The sequence below is a fragment of the Mobula hypostoma genome, chromosome 9 (genome assembly GCF_963921235.1).
Source record: "Mobula hypostoma chromosome 9, sMobHyp1.1, whole genome shotgun sequence".
Taxonomy (NCBI): Eukaryota; Metazoa; Chordata; class Chondrichthyes; order Myliobatiformes; family Myliobatidae; genus Mobula; species Mobula hypostoma.
The window spans coordinates 52361145-52375660 of NC_086105.1; the positions used below are offsets into that span (position 1 = coordinate 52361145).

A 14516-nucleotide genomic window follows, 5' to 3' on the forward strand; every position below is an offset into this window, starting at 1 on the left:
ACTGGAAATGTTTTTTGCTCCAGCTGATTGCGCCCTTTGCTGATGTCTCGCACAGCATTTACTGTCTTCATTGCTTGCTGGATCCAGATCCCAAATGGCGCTCGGTCAGAAACCGGCTCTTGAGCTTTTCTGGTTCTCCTTCCCGCTACTGGATCCCGCCGGCACTCTGTCGCTGGCTTTTGTGCGTGCTAGTGTTTTTTTTTCTCTCTCTCTCTGAAAGCTTGAGCTGCTTTCCCCGACTGCTAGTCCGCATACACTTTCCCCGACTGCTCAGGTCCTAGACCGGCTCCCGCCGTCGATCCTGGTCCCATTTCTGTCCCTGATCCCTGGACTGGTCCGCCCGCCTCCTAGCTGAAGGTTCTGCCCCAACAAAGCTGTCGGTTTTGGTACCATTCCCACTCCGGGCACCTGCTACGGACTCTGCGCCAGATCTCGATTGCTGCTCTTGCTCCCAGTCCTGCTCCTGAACCTGGACCGAATTGCAGTTCTTGGTCCCAGTGCCACTCTTGTGGCTACTCGCGGTTTTGTCCCGATCGCTGCTCCCAGTCCTGGTCCCGGTCCCAGTCTCAGATTTACTCCGAGCCGGTGTAGCTCGCACTCTCGACTTTCTCCGGGTCCAGTACTGGTCCCGCTCCCGGTTTTGCTCGGGGGCGGGAATACAATCCTGGCCCCTCTCCCACGTTGGCACCGGACCCAGACTTGATCCGGCTTCTGCTTTTACTCTGGATTCAGGAGTAGCCCTGCTCCCGTTTTTGCCTTAGGTCCAGTTGTAGTCCCACTCCCTTTGCTCAGGTCCACTTGTGGTCCTGTTTCTTTTTGCTCTGGGTCCTGTTGTGATTCTGTTCCCTTCTGCTGCAGGTCCAGTCCCGATCCCGATCCCGGCTGAGGTCTGGTCCGCGTTTCTGGACCTAGTCACCCCCGCTTCGGATTTTGCCCCGAGTACCTCAGCTCCCGGTTTGGTCTCGGTTCCTCCCTCCACCCCCCCCCCCCACCCCAGTCACCGAAGGAGGGGCACGGATCTTCCCACAATCCCGCGCCGGCCGTGATGGAGGCTGCGCCGCCTGCGGCCGCTCTGCCCGCTCCCACCCCGCAGCGGCGATCGCCGCTCCCCTTCGACCGAGCGCCGCGACCAGGCGTGATGGAGCGCAGCGGTGCGGCGGGGTCGCCGGCCGCTGCTGTCGGATTGGGACTCGGGATGGGGCTGGGAGCGGGCCAGCGGGATGCAGTAGCGGGTGCGGCGGGACGGGAGGCGCCGGATCCCGGACACAGCTCCTTGCTGCCGTCGCTGAGCGGATCGCAGAGCTTGGAGCAGCAGTTGAGCGAGCTGGGCATCAGAAAACAGACGTCGTATAGGTGGGTCAACACCGTGGTCTCCGAACCCCGGGCTCTGGTCTAACCCTGAGTGGGGAGGTAAAATCTGCTGAACCCAATGTCAATGCAAAGCAACATCCCCCGGCTCAAGGTAATCTGTAGATGCTGAACATACACTGCCTATTCTACAATTGTCATTTGTGTAGCAGATTTTTAAAGATATGTGTTGCTTAGATAGGCTGTGTAAGTTTGCCTGCTGCGCCTCCATTCCCCAACCGTGTTCTTTTCGGCATTGTACAATCCTGACAGTGTTGCTTGTTTACATAGCAGGGCGATAAATGTTGCTGGCGAATTTGCCCGTTCTACAGATCTGCAGTACATCAAATAACCGGCGAATGGTAAATATCGAGTGCCCCCTCGGTTGTTGGGACCCTCTTGCCGGATTTCGTTGCTTTTGCCCTTTCACTACAAGCTGTGAGAGGGTGAAGGTCCCAGGAATATCTCCTGGCCGGTGTAATTTGAGGTCGAGTGCGGTGCAGTTGAGGATAGGGGGGTTGCAGACTTGCTGAGCGTTCTGTTATCAACAGGCAGTGCCAGTGCATAACCTGCTAGTCACAGCTGCATTTTTCTATTGATATTTAAGTCCATTGACAACTCTGCTCTTGCGTGACATATCGTCACATGAAAACTCAAGTGAAAACAGTTGGGGGGAAAAAAGCTCAGTGAGCCATTGGTTAATTCTAATTTTGTTTTCAGCCCTGTCAAGAAGTCTTCTATTGACCTGTTAAATATGCAGCTGCATCGAGTGCAAGAGTTGGTGTAAGGGTAGGAGAATGCAATCAAGCTGGTGTCTATTCAGTAACCTACTGATGGGAGATATGCTTTGTGACAGCGTGGTCTTTCTTACCCGCCCTACTGTTCAATAGTTTGTTGACCTTGGCTGTCTGAACAGGTCCCCAATGTACAGTTGAGTTGCAGCAGACTGCCAGCAAAGATCACATGCTTAGATAAGTGAGGGAGGAAGAGAATCAGAAATGAATATAAAGTGTACTCTCTGTTTTGTGAAGGTTATGTAATGCAGAAAGCAAAGGCTTGGTATTTGGTCCAATGCCTTTAAGCAATGAAGATACCCCAAAAAACCATAGAACATAAGATAAAAGATTAGAATCAGGTCATTTAGCCCATCAAGTTTGCTTTGCCATTCAATTTAGCATTTGTTTTGAGAGGACTGGAATAGAAAAGCAAGGATGTAATCCTGAGGCTTTATAAGACATTGGTTTGATCACACTTGGAGTGTTGCGTGCAATTTTGGGTCCATTATCCAAAAAAGGTTGTGGTGGCACTGGAGAGAGTCAAGAGAAGGTTCTCAAGAACGATCCCAGGAGTGAAAGGGTTAATGTCTGAGGAGAGTTTGCTGGCTTTGGATCTGTCCTTGCTGGAGTTTAGAAGAAAGAGGGGGCATCTCATGGAAGCCTATCAAATATTGAGAGGTCTAGATGGAATGGACTTGGAGAGGATGTTATGCTATAGTGGGGAGAATCTAGGACCAGAGGAAACAGCTTCAGGATAGCAGGACATCCCCTCAGAACAGAGATGAGAGGGAGTTTCTTTAGCCAGAGGGTGGTGGGTCTGTGGAATTCATGGACCATTGCTAAGTCATTGGGCATATTTACAGTGGAGGTCTCTAGGTTCTTGATTAGTAAGGGTGTCAACGATAACAGGGAAATAAATCATCTGTGTTGGGATGGAAAAGCAGACTCAATGGGCTGAATGGCCTACTTCTGCTCCTCTACCTTCTGGCCTTATGATCATTTGCCCTTGGTCAATCATGGCTGTTTTCCCCCCAACCCCAATTGTATTCTGTATTCTATAATCTTTAACCCATCTTTCCAATCAAGAAACTATTCATCATAAATATGCCCAATAATTTGGCCTGCACCACCCTCCGTAGCAATGGATCTCACTTTCTGCCTAATGTAATCCCTCATCATCTAGTTTGTAAAGGGACGTCCCTTAACTCTGTGATTGCCCTCAGATCCTATACTCTCCTACTAGTGGAAACATCAAAGATCCAGAAAAACAGTTCCAAACCAAATGGATCTTTAAGGACAGATTCCCAAATGCTTGGTCAGAGAAGCAAGTTTTAAGGAACATCTTGTAGGAGGAAAAGGAAGTAAGAAGGTTTATGAAAGAGATTCCCGAACATCCAGTATTAGAAACTGAAGGCCAAATCCAGCTGAATAAGAAGTCAGCATATACCCTCAGTGGCCACTTTATTAAGTGCTTCCTGTACCTTCTGCTGCTGAAGCCCAGCCACTTCAAGGTCTGACATGTTCTGCATTCAGAATTCTGCACACCACTGTTGTAACATTGTTATTTAAGTAACTGTCACCTTCCTGTCAGCTTGAATCAGTCTGGCCGTATTCCTCTGACCTCTCTCATTAACAAGATGTTTTCACCCACAGGACTGCTGCTCACTGGATTTTGCTTTTGCACCATTCTCTGTAAGCTCTAGAGACTGCTGTGTGTGTAAATCCCAGGAGGTCAGCAGTTTCTGCAATACTCAAGCCACCCTATCTGGCACCAACAATCATTCCACAGTTAACGTCACTTAGATCACATTTCTTCCCCATTCTGATGTTTGCTCTGAACAGCAACTGAACCTTTTGACCATGTCCATATGCTTTTATACATTGAATTGTTGCCATATGATTGGCTGATTAGATATTTGCATTAATTTGCATCAACATGTGCAGTGCATTGCAGATATTTCTCAGCCTGTAGGAAAGGAAGGGGGAGGAGGGGAGCGGGGAGGAACAAGTCCACAGAGCAGAGTGGAAACAGTGATCTGCATTTTAAACAGAGGAAAGAGTTGTAGAGTTTTGGAGTCTGCAGGAGATTAGGATGGTGTCAGTTAGTCTGGTCTCAAGGTAACCGAAGCAAGGTCAGTGTTTCAGAAGCAGCAGGTGACCTGAGTGAGAGCGGAACTGGTTAATAATACTGTACCATGAAATCTCTGTTGTAGCACAACCTACAGCCAGAGTTCATCTTGGGTCAAAGACAGTAGCAGTGATGCAAGCAGTCTGATTTAGTTTCAAACAGCTGGCATAGAGGCAGAAGCAATTCAGGGCGAAGCAACAGAGCAGCACACACAAAATGCTGAAGGAACTCAGCAAGTCAGGCAGCATCTGTGGAGAGAAATAAACAGTCAATATTTCAGGCTGAGACTCTTCATCAAAACTGGAAAGGAAGGGGGAAGGAGCAACAAAAATTGATGGGATTGTATACAGTAGCTCCTGTCTTTTGTAGTCGTGCAAGTTTAGAGAGAGCAACAGTTTTTATGCCTGAGTGGGTGGTGACATTTAAGAAGTAGTTAGATGAGCATGTGTTACTAGGAAGTAGATGCCAAGTGCTGGTTATTATTGTAGATGAGATCTTGATGGTCAGAATAGATGAGATGAGCTGAAGGGCCTGTTTCTGTACCGTGCGATTCTATGAAATGATATCAGCCTACATGCACAGCCAATGCTATTTTCAGATGATGCTGACCTTGAAGAGCCCACAGGTCATGGGTTAAGGGTGGAAGATTAAATATTTAAGAGGAACATAGAGGGGGAACCTCTTCACTTAAAGGGTGGTGAGAGCGTAGAACAGGCGGCCAGTGGAAGTGGTGGTTGTGGGTTTGATTTCAGCGTTTAAGAGAAGTTTGGCTAAGTTCATGGATGGGAGAGGTATGGAGGGCTGTAGTTCGGGTGCAGATTGATGGGACTAGGCATGAACTAGATGGGTCGAAGGGCCTGTTTCTCTGCTGTAGTGTTCTGTAATTCCATGACTCTATGTGGGACTGAGGCTTGACCGTTAAGGGGCACTGCAGATCATGGTTCAAGTGTGGGAAGTGTAGTCATGGCTGCTTATTCTCCGCATGGACGAAAATGCCACCAAGTGAACCTGCGCGACCCAGCTGGACGCAGGTTACAGGAGTGTGGTGTGGTCACTTGTGTTAAACCTCTGCAGAATGGGGACAAGACAAGGTAGGTCGCCCTTGCCTCAATCATATAGGATTTCTTCTAAAACTAGTCAAAATATCACACTGCCTGGTGGTTTAATTATTATCCTTGAATGAGTCAGAACGCAAACCATCAGTTAAAACAGTTCTGCCCTTAGCAAGATATAAAATAATGCATATAATAAGCGATCTGCCTTTCCATCATGAAGAGCTCTGACTTTTATGCATTGCATGCTTCTTGTGTTTTAAAAAAATCAGATTTTTTTTGTAACCAATTATTTGTTGATGGTGCTGCTTCTTTCTCAGTGACAGTGTCTTCCTACTGAAGCTTCTAACACAGACGTGGCCATATATGGCATGGAATTTGCACTGTGAAACTGCATCTTGCAAAAAAGCTGCACTCACAGAGAAAGACTCTACGCTGTGGATGTGACACTCTGCCACTGGCGTGCCTCTGAAAGGGCCAGATGCCCTTCAGTTGGGCACATGGCATACAATACAGAAGGACTTAATGAAGATGATTGGGAGGGATTATTCTTCTGGTGGGGGAGTGCAGAACAGGATGATGAGGCATAGATAGAGTGCACAGCCTGTGCCTTTTTCCCACAGTGGAAATGAGGGGCCATAACTTTAAGGTGTTTGGATGAAAGTAACGGGGAAATGTCAGATGTAGTTTTTCTATGGGGGAAGAAGGCGCTGGCTCTCTACTCTATCAATGCCTCATCATCTTATACTGTACTCTGCCACCTGAAGAATAATCCCTCCCAATTGTCTTCATTAATTCTGTACATATTCCTAATTCCTTTTTTTTACACAGAGAGTGGATAGTGCGTAGAACACATTGAGTGGGGCTGCTGGTTGAGGCAGATACACTAGGGACATTTGAGAGACTCATAGGCACATGGGTGAAAGAAAAATGGAGGGCTGCCTGAGAGGGAAGGGTTCGATTGATCTTGGAGTAGATTAAGGGGTCAGCACAACACTGTGGGCCAAAGGGCCAGTACTCTGCTGTAATGTTTTATGAAAACAAGGGTGAACCTCAACATTAAAATCAAGGTTTTGAAAGATGACATTGGGAATCACACCTCCACACAAAGCACATCAGAAGTTGGAAATCAATTGCAAATGTCAGAACTGCAGCTGCTATATTGTTAGGCAGTAGAATTATGACAGAGATTAGCCATGGATTGTATGGGGAGGTCTACTCCAGCCAGCAATTCCTATAATAGGAATTCTCATGGATTGTCTCCTAAAAGACGATGCAGAGCAGTGCTGTACACTGGCTGATCCTACTACGACACATCAAACGGACTCTTTGTTGGGTTTTCAATATAGGTAGGATACTAGTACCTAGCACCTTTTGTTCTGTCTGATGCAACGGCAGGATTTCCTAGTGGCCCCCATTTCAATTCCACTTCCCCTTTCCAAACCAGCATGTCCATGACCTCCTCTGCTGCCTTGATGACGCCAAATACTGGTTGGAGAAGCAGCATTTCATATTCTCTCCTGGTAGTCTCAGACCTGACCTCTCTCCTCTGTTCCCCCTCTTAGCATCCTGGCAGCCATCTCACCCCTTCTCTTCTGCTCTCCAACCCTCATGACTTGCTTATCACCTCCCTCTGTTTTTCTTGCCCCCTTCCCTTCATTCCACAGTCTATTATCCTCTCCTGTTCGATTCCTTTTTCCTTAGCCCTTGACTTCTTCCACCTATCCCCTCCCAGCTTTTTCCTTCATCCCCCTCACCTGGTCTCACCTATCACCTGCCAGCTTGTGCTCCTTCCCTTCACCCCACCTTCTTACTCTGGTTTCTGCCCCCTTCCTTTCCAGTCCTGATGAGGGCTACAGTCTGATGCTGGTAGATGGGACTAGGCAGAAAACTAGGCTGCCATGGACTAAATTGCCCAAAGGACCCATGCCTGTGCTGTAGTTCTCTGTGACTCTCTCTTCACAGGGGTGATTAAGGACAGACTGTAAGTATCAGGCTTGTCCTTGGTGTCTTCAACCTGTAATTAATAAGGGAGCTAGCTGTGATTTCCTCAGCTCCAGTCCTGTATTCTAAACACTGACAATTCTCCTTGAAGCCTGATGGCTTTTAGTTTATAAGGTATGCAGAAACAGACCGTGGTGGCAGGAAAAATGCCAGTTACAGAGAGACGCACTCGCTTCTGATGTAACCCACACAGAGACTGGAGGCAGCTTATATGAAATCTATTTGCTAATCGTATTTGTAAAGCATAATGTCTATTCCTGATGCAGCTGTTGTTTTCTGAGTGTGGTGGTGTTGAAAATTCATCCTTTCTTCCCATGGTGGTGTGAGGATGAACGTGGTGAAGATGTGTGATTGTTGGGTGGCTCGAGTGATAAAACAATGCAATGCAGACCAAGGTCACTTAATCCATTTCAACCCTGAAAGCTCTCAGCACAAAACATCAACTGTTTATTCCCCTTCATAGATGCTGCCTGGCTTGCTGAGTTCCTCCAGCATCTGCAGAATCTCATTTGATCTGCTGTTCCTGTTCCAACTTATTTGTATCCAGTTATCCTGATTCCCTTGCACTTTCCCATTATGGTGAATTAAATTATATTAATCTCACCTATACTGAGGTAAAGTGAAAAACTGTGTTGGATGCCACCAATACAGCATATCACTGTAGTGGTCCGAGGTTCTAGTGCGGGGGACGACCCTGTGTTGGGCCAATTTAAACGCTAGGACAGATGGACTGAAAAGGGGGAGGGTGTTGGGATCATAGGCAAGGGTCAGGCCAGTTCTGCTCTGGCTGCTCCAGGCTTCATGTCTGCAAGCTTCACGACTGTGCACTCACTTTCATTCTGTATGCTGTAGCTTGCATTTATTGTTTGTGTGATTTGAGTGCTCTTTTCTCTCTCTGCGCATTGGGTTTTGGTCTTTTGTTAACAGGGTTCTTTCGGGTTTGTTGCTTCATGGCTGCCTGTAAGCAGACAAATCTCAAGGTTGTGTAATTAATACAATACTTCGATAATAAATGTACTTTGAACTTTTGAACTTTGATTTCAGTCCATTGAGGTTGTACAGGGGAAAACAACAACAGAATGCAGAGTAACGGACACAAAATGCAGGAGGAACTCCGCAGGTCAGGCAGCATCTATGGAAATGAATAAACAGTCACTGTTTCAGGCCGAGACCCTTCATCAGAACTGTTCAGCAGATTGCAGATAATAAGGTGCAAGATAGTGTGGTCAAGAGTCCATCTTACCATACTGGGTGACCGAGATTCAACAAACATATAACAATGGGAGAGAGCAGTGGTCCCCAACCACCAGGCCACAGATTGGTACTGGGCCGCAAAACATGTGCTACCGGACCGCGAGGAAATGATATGATTTGGCGATATGAAACGATATGAGTCAGCTGCACCTTTCCTCGTTCCCTGTCACGCACTGTTGAACTTGTACATAGGGTTGCCAACTGTCCTGTATTAGCCGGGATATCCCGTATATTGGGCTAAATTGGTTTGTCCCATACGGGACCGCCCTTGTCCCGTATTTCCCCCACTAAGGTAGAGCGTTCCTATGAACCTGTTCGTAAGCTGAAATGGTGCCTGTGCAAGGCTTCATGGTCATGGCAGTCTTTCTCGGGGTAAACACAAGTGTCCTGTATTTGACTGCTACTTTTGTCCCTTATTTGGGAGTGAGAAAGTTGGCAACCCTACTTGAACACACCCCCGTCGGCCAGTCCACAAGAATATTGTCAATATTAAACCGGTCCATGGTGCAAAAAAAGTTGGGGACCCCTGGGATAGAGGCTATGCTTTCAGACTTTTGCATCTTCTGTCTGTTGGGCTAAAAGTGAATGACTGGGGTGGGTGAGATCTTTGATTATAGAAACATAGAAACATAGAAAATAGGTGCAGGAGTAGGCCATTCGGCCCTTCGAGCCTGCACCACCATTTATTATGATCATGGCTGATCATCCAACTCAGAAGCCCGCCCCAGCCTTCCCTCCATACCCCCTGACCCTCGTAGCCACAAGGGCCATATTATGCCGCCTGCTTTACTGAGGCAGTGAGAAGTGTAGACAGAGTCCATGGAGGGGAGGCTGGTTTAAATGACATGCTGAGCTGTGCCCATAGCTCTCTGCAGTTTCTTGCAATCGTGGGCAGAACAGTGGCTATATGAAACATTTTTTTTGTTTCAAGTATTTATCGAATTATTTTTTGAAAGTCGTTGTTGCGTTAACTTCCACCTCGGCATAACAACTTACTCCATAACTTTTCTCCTCCTCATTTGTCAGTGATTTTATTACAAATTTCCTTAAAGCGTTGTATTGTCATGACTGGCATGTTGTGCGATCCATCTCATGAGATTTTAGATGCAGGACATCTTGTAGACATTTGTCATTGTTCAGGTCTGCAATAGTTGGTGTCCTATTTCTGTTGTTTAGTACTTTGAATTACTGAAAGGCCAAGTTTAACTTCAATTTCAAAAATAGGCACGGTGTGTCTTTATTTCCTGAGACTAAGAGAGTATTGTACCTAATGTTCACCAGCTTTTAAGCAGAGTTGGGAACTTTACAAAGTACAGAAGTGGAAGATAATGGCATGGCAATGGAAAGGGTAAGTGAGCTATTTTCTTCCTGGAGAAGCAAAAAGCTGATAGCATCAAGAAAAGACAAAACACAATTTTTTGCACTCCAGAATGTGTTTCTGGATACACCAACAATCAAGGGCTCTGGGAATACAGCAGGAATATAGTATTAAGATAGTAAATCTGCTATGATCGTGCGAAATGATGAAATAGGGTCTAAAGGGTAAATTATCCTCTCCTATTTTCTATTTCTAGGTATTTAAGAAGCGATCTCACAAAAATATGTTAACAATGCAAATTATATATTTCTTTTTCAAAATCCTTCAGCAAGTCTCTGAGACATAAATGGGAATTAGGGGAAAGTAAACGTGTAATTGATGTAAGGAATGAAACATTTACTGAAAGATTAATAAATATCTTGGATGATTTGCAGGCAAGGGAATATGGATATAAACATTGAAGTCATTTAAAGTAACAAATTATTGGAAACATTAATGAGGGACAGTTTAAATCATCTTTGAGAAAGCAGATTAATCAAAACAGGGAGCATACTGTAGGTGTGTTAGTGGGAAGCCATGTCTGACTGAAGTTTTGGAGGCAAAATCAAAGATAGTAAGGGCAAATAATTAGGTGTCATCTATCTGGATTTTAGGAAAGCTTTCGACAAAGACTCGCATGGAGGTTGAAAAGTAGAGAAATTGCGTACGGAATTGGCTGAGTGTATTGAAGCAAAGTTTGATGGGTGATTTGATGGCTGGTTGCTTGTAATGAGAATCTATGTGTGACTCAGTGCATGGTCTTTTGCCTTTTGCAATGCATTTAAATGATTCATATGTAAATGCAGAGGGTCTGATTAAGAAACTTTCAGGAATTTGGGTGTATGTTTGATGGTGCTGGGGAACAGTGAAAACTGCAGGAAGGTTACTTGACAATCAGAAAATCAGCAAATTCTATTCAGCCTGGAGAAGTGAAGGATAAGATTGTTAAGGCAAGGAAACACACAAAAAATGGAAGGGTACTGAGGAATAGAGAGAAACCAAATGATCCAGGAGTGCATTACCACAGGGGCCTGATGATAAGGTTGTTAAGAAGTCTTGTGGAATAAATGGCTTTTCCAGTCAAGCATGATGTAGGTGGTCATGTTGGACTTGTAGAAAGTTGTGTACCCTTTATCCAAAGTTACAAATTATGAAATTATTTTGAGTTCTGACATGACATCACAAATGGAAAAATTCCACAAGGTACTGGGAAGGTTCCCAGGCCTTGAGCAGTGCTCTGTGCGTCACAGACAGTTCTGAGTGGTGACTTTATATATGTAATGAACAGAAGTTAATGAAAAATGGAAAAGTACTGAATAAAGCAAAAAATGAAGATCTTGATTGTGTATTGAAAGAATGAATTGGCCAGTTTTGGAGTGCCAGTATGCTGATCATGAAACAAGCAAAGATCTATCGTGATGCACTGAAAATTTAAGGTAATTGTGAATATTCAGCCGGCGTTAAGAAAAGGCGCAGCATCAAATTTTTAAAGATTTAAAAATTTTAAAGATATAGCTCGGCTGATCATGAAACTCATTGATAAGTTTGTGAAGATAATCGCTGATGAAAATCTAACACCAGAGCGAGTCCACAGCGATGGTTGTTGTTATACCTTACATAAATCTAAATAAAGAGTAAAATACAAATACAGTGTACTGCAACCTTTTAATCAAAACACGGCATCGTAGGTGGAGACCACAAGCCTGCTGTTTGTTGTTGTTCAACAGCTGATTCAGGTATTCTACCAATGCTGCTGTGCTGCCTTTGTTAGCCTACTCACATTATATTGTATTCTCATTACTGTTAAGTACATATGTGTGACAAACAAATCTAAGACAAAATCTGCTGCCACATAAATTTAGAGTCAGAAATGATAGCGATCCCAAGCTATCCCAAGCTGTATTCCAAAATCTAAAAACCTCTGGCCTCAAGGATTTCAGATAAGAGGTACTCAACCTGTAGTACCTTTAGATTCGTTTTCTTGCAGGCATTTACAAGAAAAGTGCATTAGAATTAATGAAAAGCTCTACACAAACAGCTATAGCTAGAGCACAGTGAAAGTGCTATGTATAGTTCTGCTCACCACACCACAGAAGGAAAGGAATATTACTGTAAGAGGAGCTTGGCAAGGTTTATTTATGAGGAAAGATAAAGATTAGCTTTGTTTGTCACATGTACATTGAAACTTGCACTGAAATGCATCGTTTGCATCACATCAAATCAGCGAAGATTGTCCTGGGTTGTGCAAGTGTCATCATGTTTCTGGCAGCAACATGACATTCCCAGAAATCACTGTACCGAATGCTAACTGTATGTTTTTGGGATGTGGGGGATGTGGCAATGTCTGTGAGGAGTTTGCACGCTCTCCCGTGACCACATAGGTTTCTCCAGGAGCTCCAGTTTCCTCCCATAGTCCAAAGATGTACCAGTTGGTAGGTTAACTGGCCATTGTAAGTTGTCCTGTGATTAAGCTAGGGTTAAACTGGGAGTTGCTGGGCAGCATGGCTCGAAGGGCTGGAGGAGTGTAGTCCATACTGTGTCTCAATAAATCAATAAATAATGTGAGGTTATCCACTTTGGTTGGAAGAAAAGTAAACACGGTGCTGTTTGACTGGAGAGAGACGGGAGAATGGACAATGCAGAGGGACCTGGATCCATGTAACACAGATATTAGGCAAGTAATTGGGAAAGGAATGGAGTATGAAAACTTCAAACGTACATGGTGTATTGTGTTTGCTCTCCATACTTACAGAGGGATATATTAGCACGGAAAGCAATGCAGTAAAGCTTTGCTAGTTTGACATGTGAATTGAAAGGAACTGTCTTGTGAGGAGTGGCTAACAGGCAAGGGTCCCTCATTACTGGACTTCAGAGGAATAAGAGGGGATCTTATTGAAGTATCAGATTCCAGGTGCTCGACTAGGTAAAAGCTGTTTCCCTGGTGGTGGTGCTGAGCTGCAGTGGGGGAGGCCGGTAACTCTAGAACCAAGGACATGAGTTGTTGCCCAGAAGAGGAGAGGAATATTCTCTCTTGGGCAGTGGGGAATCTTTGGAATTGGAAATTGGAGTTGGAAACAGGCTACGGTGACAACATCGCTGAATGTGTTCAAGAGTGAAATAGATTGCTGCTCTGTAGGGGAGTGGAATGGAAGGGCAAGCAGAGCAGAGGTCAAGATCAGATTCGTTGGAATGGTGGAGTAACCTCTGGGGACAGAGTGACCGACCCCTGATCCTGTTCTAGAAAGGGACTCACCGGATAGATGGAAGGAGCAGACGCCGTGAGCCGACACAGCGATGGGGCCAGGAGGACCCTGCCTCACAGCTCCAGGGGCCCGGGTTTGATCCTGACCTTCCCAGCACTGAGGAAACGTTGGAAAAGGTGGCATCGTCGCTGCCACCCAGGACATGCCCTCTTCGCATTCTCTTCTCAGGTTCGATCCTGACCGCTCACGCTTGCGCATGAATCTCTTCTCTGTGGTGGCGTGCGTTTCTTCCGATTCCTCTGGTTCCCTCCCATGTTGCAAGTACATGGACCCAGAGGTTAATTGGCCGCCGTAAACTTCCCCTAGGGTAAATGGTAGAATTTGGGGGGAGTTGGTGCGAATTTAAAAATGTATATATTGGTGTGAACGGGTGGTTAGTGATCAGTGTGGGCTTAGTGGTCTGAAGGACCTGTTCCTGAGCTTTTTCTCTCCATGATTCCATGAGAAGCCCTCGTCGTGTTTGACAGTGGTGGACTAACTGTGTATGTGCAGTAACACACAAAGCTATGGGCTAAAATAGACCAAGTGGTTTGCGTCACAGGCGTTCTTGTTGGATGGTATCAACATCATAAGACCATAAGATATGCAATAGGAGCAAAATCTGGCCTTTCGGCTCATCGAGTACTCTGCCATTCTATCATAGCTGAGTGTTTTTCTCAACCCCATTCTCCTGCCATCTCTCTGTCATCCATAATCTCTGTACCAATCAGGAAGCTATACACCTCTGCCCTAAATACACCTCATATGGTGGTCTCCCTGATATATCTTAAAGATGGAATGATTCTGCGAACACATTCGGATGTCATGGAGAGTGAGATTAAACTGGGAAACAGAATGGGAAATAAGAGAAAATCTGCAGATGCTGGAAATCAAAGGAACACACACAAAATGCTGGAGGAACTCAGCAGGCCAGGCAGCATCAATGGAAAAGAGCAAACAGTCGATGATGTTTCGGCCCAAGACCCTTCATCAGGACTGACGAGTGGGATTTTCCTCATCCCTCACCTCCCTCATCATCTTCAATTGTAAACCGCAGGCCCTCAGGTAGTAGCTGCTTTGTAAGGACTCCCCTGGTTGAGTAGGAGGGCCATCTGGTCCTTTGGCGTGACTCAGTAAAACTTGCTGCTCGTGACAGCAGCCTGGCACGAAACTGCAGAAACATTAACACTTCATTCACAAGTCATTGCGGCTGCTCGAGTCACTGTGTGCTCTGCTGTCTGATCCATTTTTCATTCAGCTATTAGTGCAGAGGTAAGCTCTTCAGGGAAAGGCTTGTTTTGATACTAATGAAGCTCTCATCATGTACCAGACTGAGCAACACACACAAGATGCTGG

At 45.6% G+C, this 14516-nt stretch overlaps 1 protein-coding gene across 1 annotated transcript in view; it reads left to right on the forward strand.

Moving 5' to 3' along the window:
• The first annotated feature begins 1056 nt into the window (after positions 1 to 1056).
• The window catches only part of dgki (diacylglycerol kinase, iota), a 252405-nt gene continuing 238945 nt past the window's right edge, over positions 1057 to 14516 (forward strand). The window contains exon 1 of the mRNA XM_063058282.1: positions 1057 to 1353. Within this exon, the coding sequence (XP_062914352.1) occupies positions 1139 to 1353 (215 nt within the window). The 5' untranslated portion in view covers positions 1057 to 1138. The remainder of the gene's footprint in view (positions 1354 to 14516) is intronic.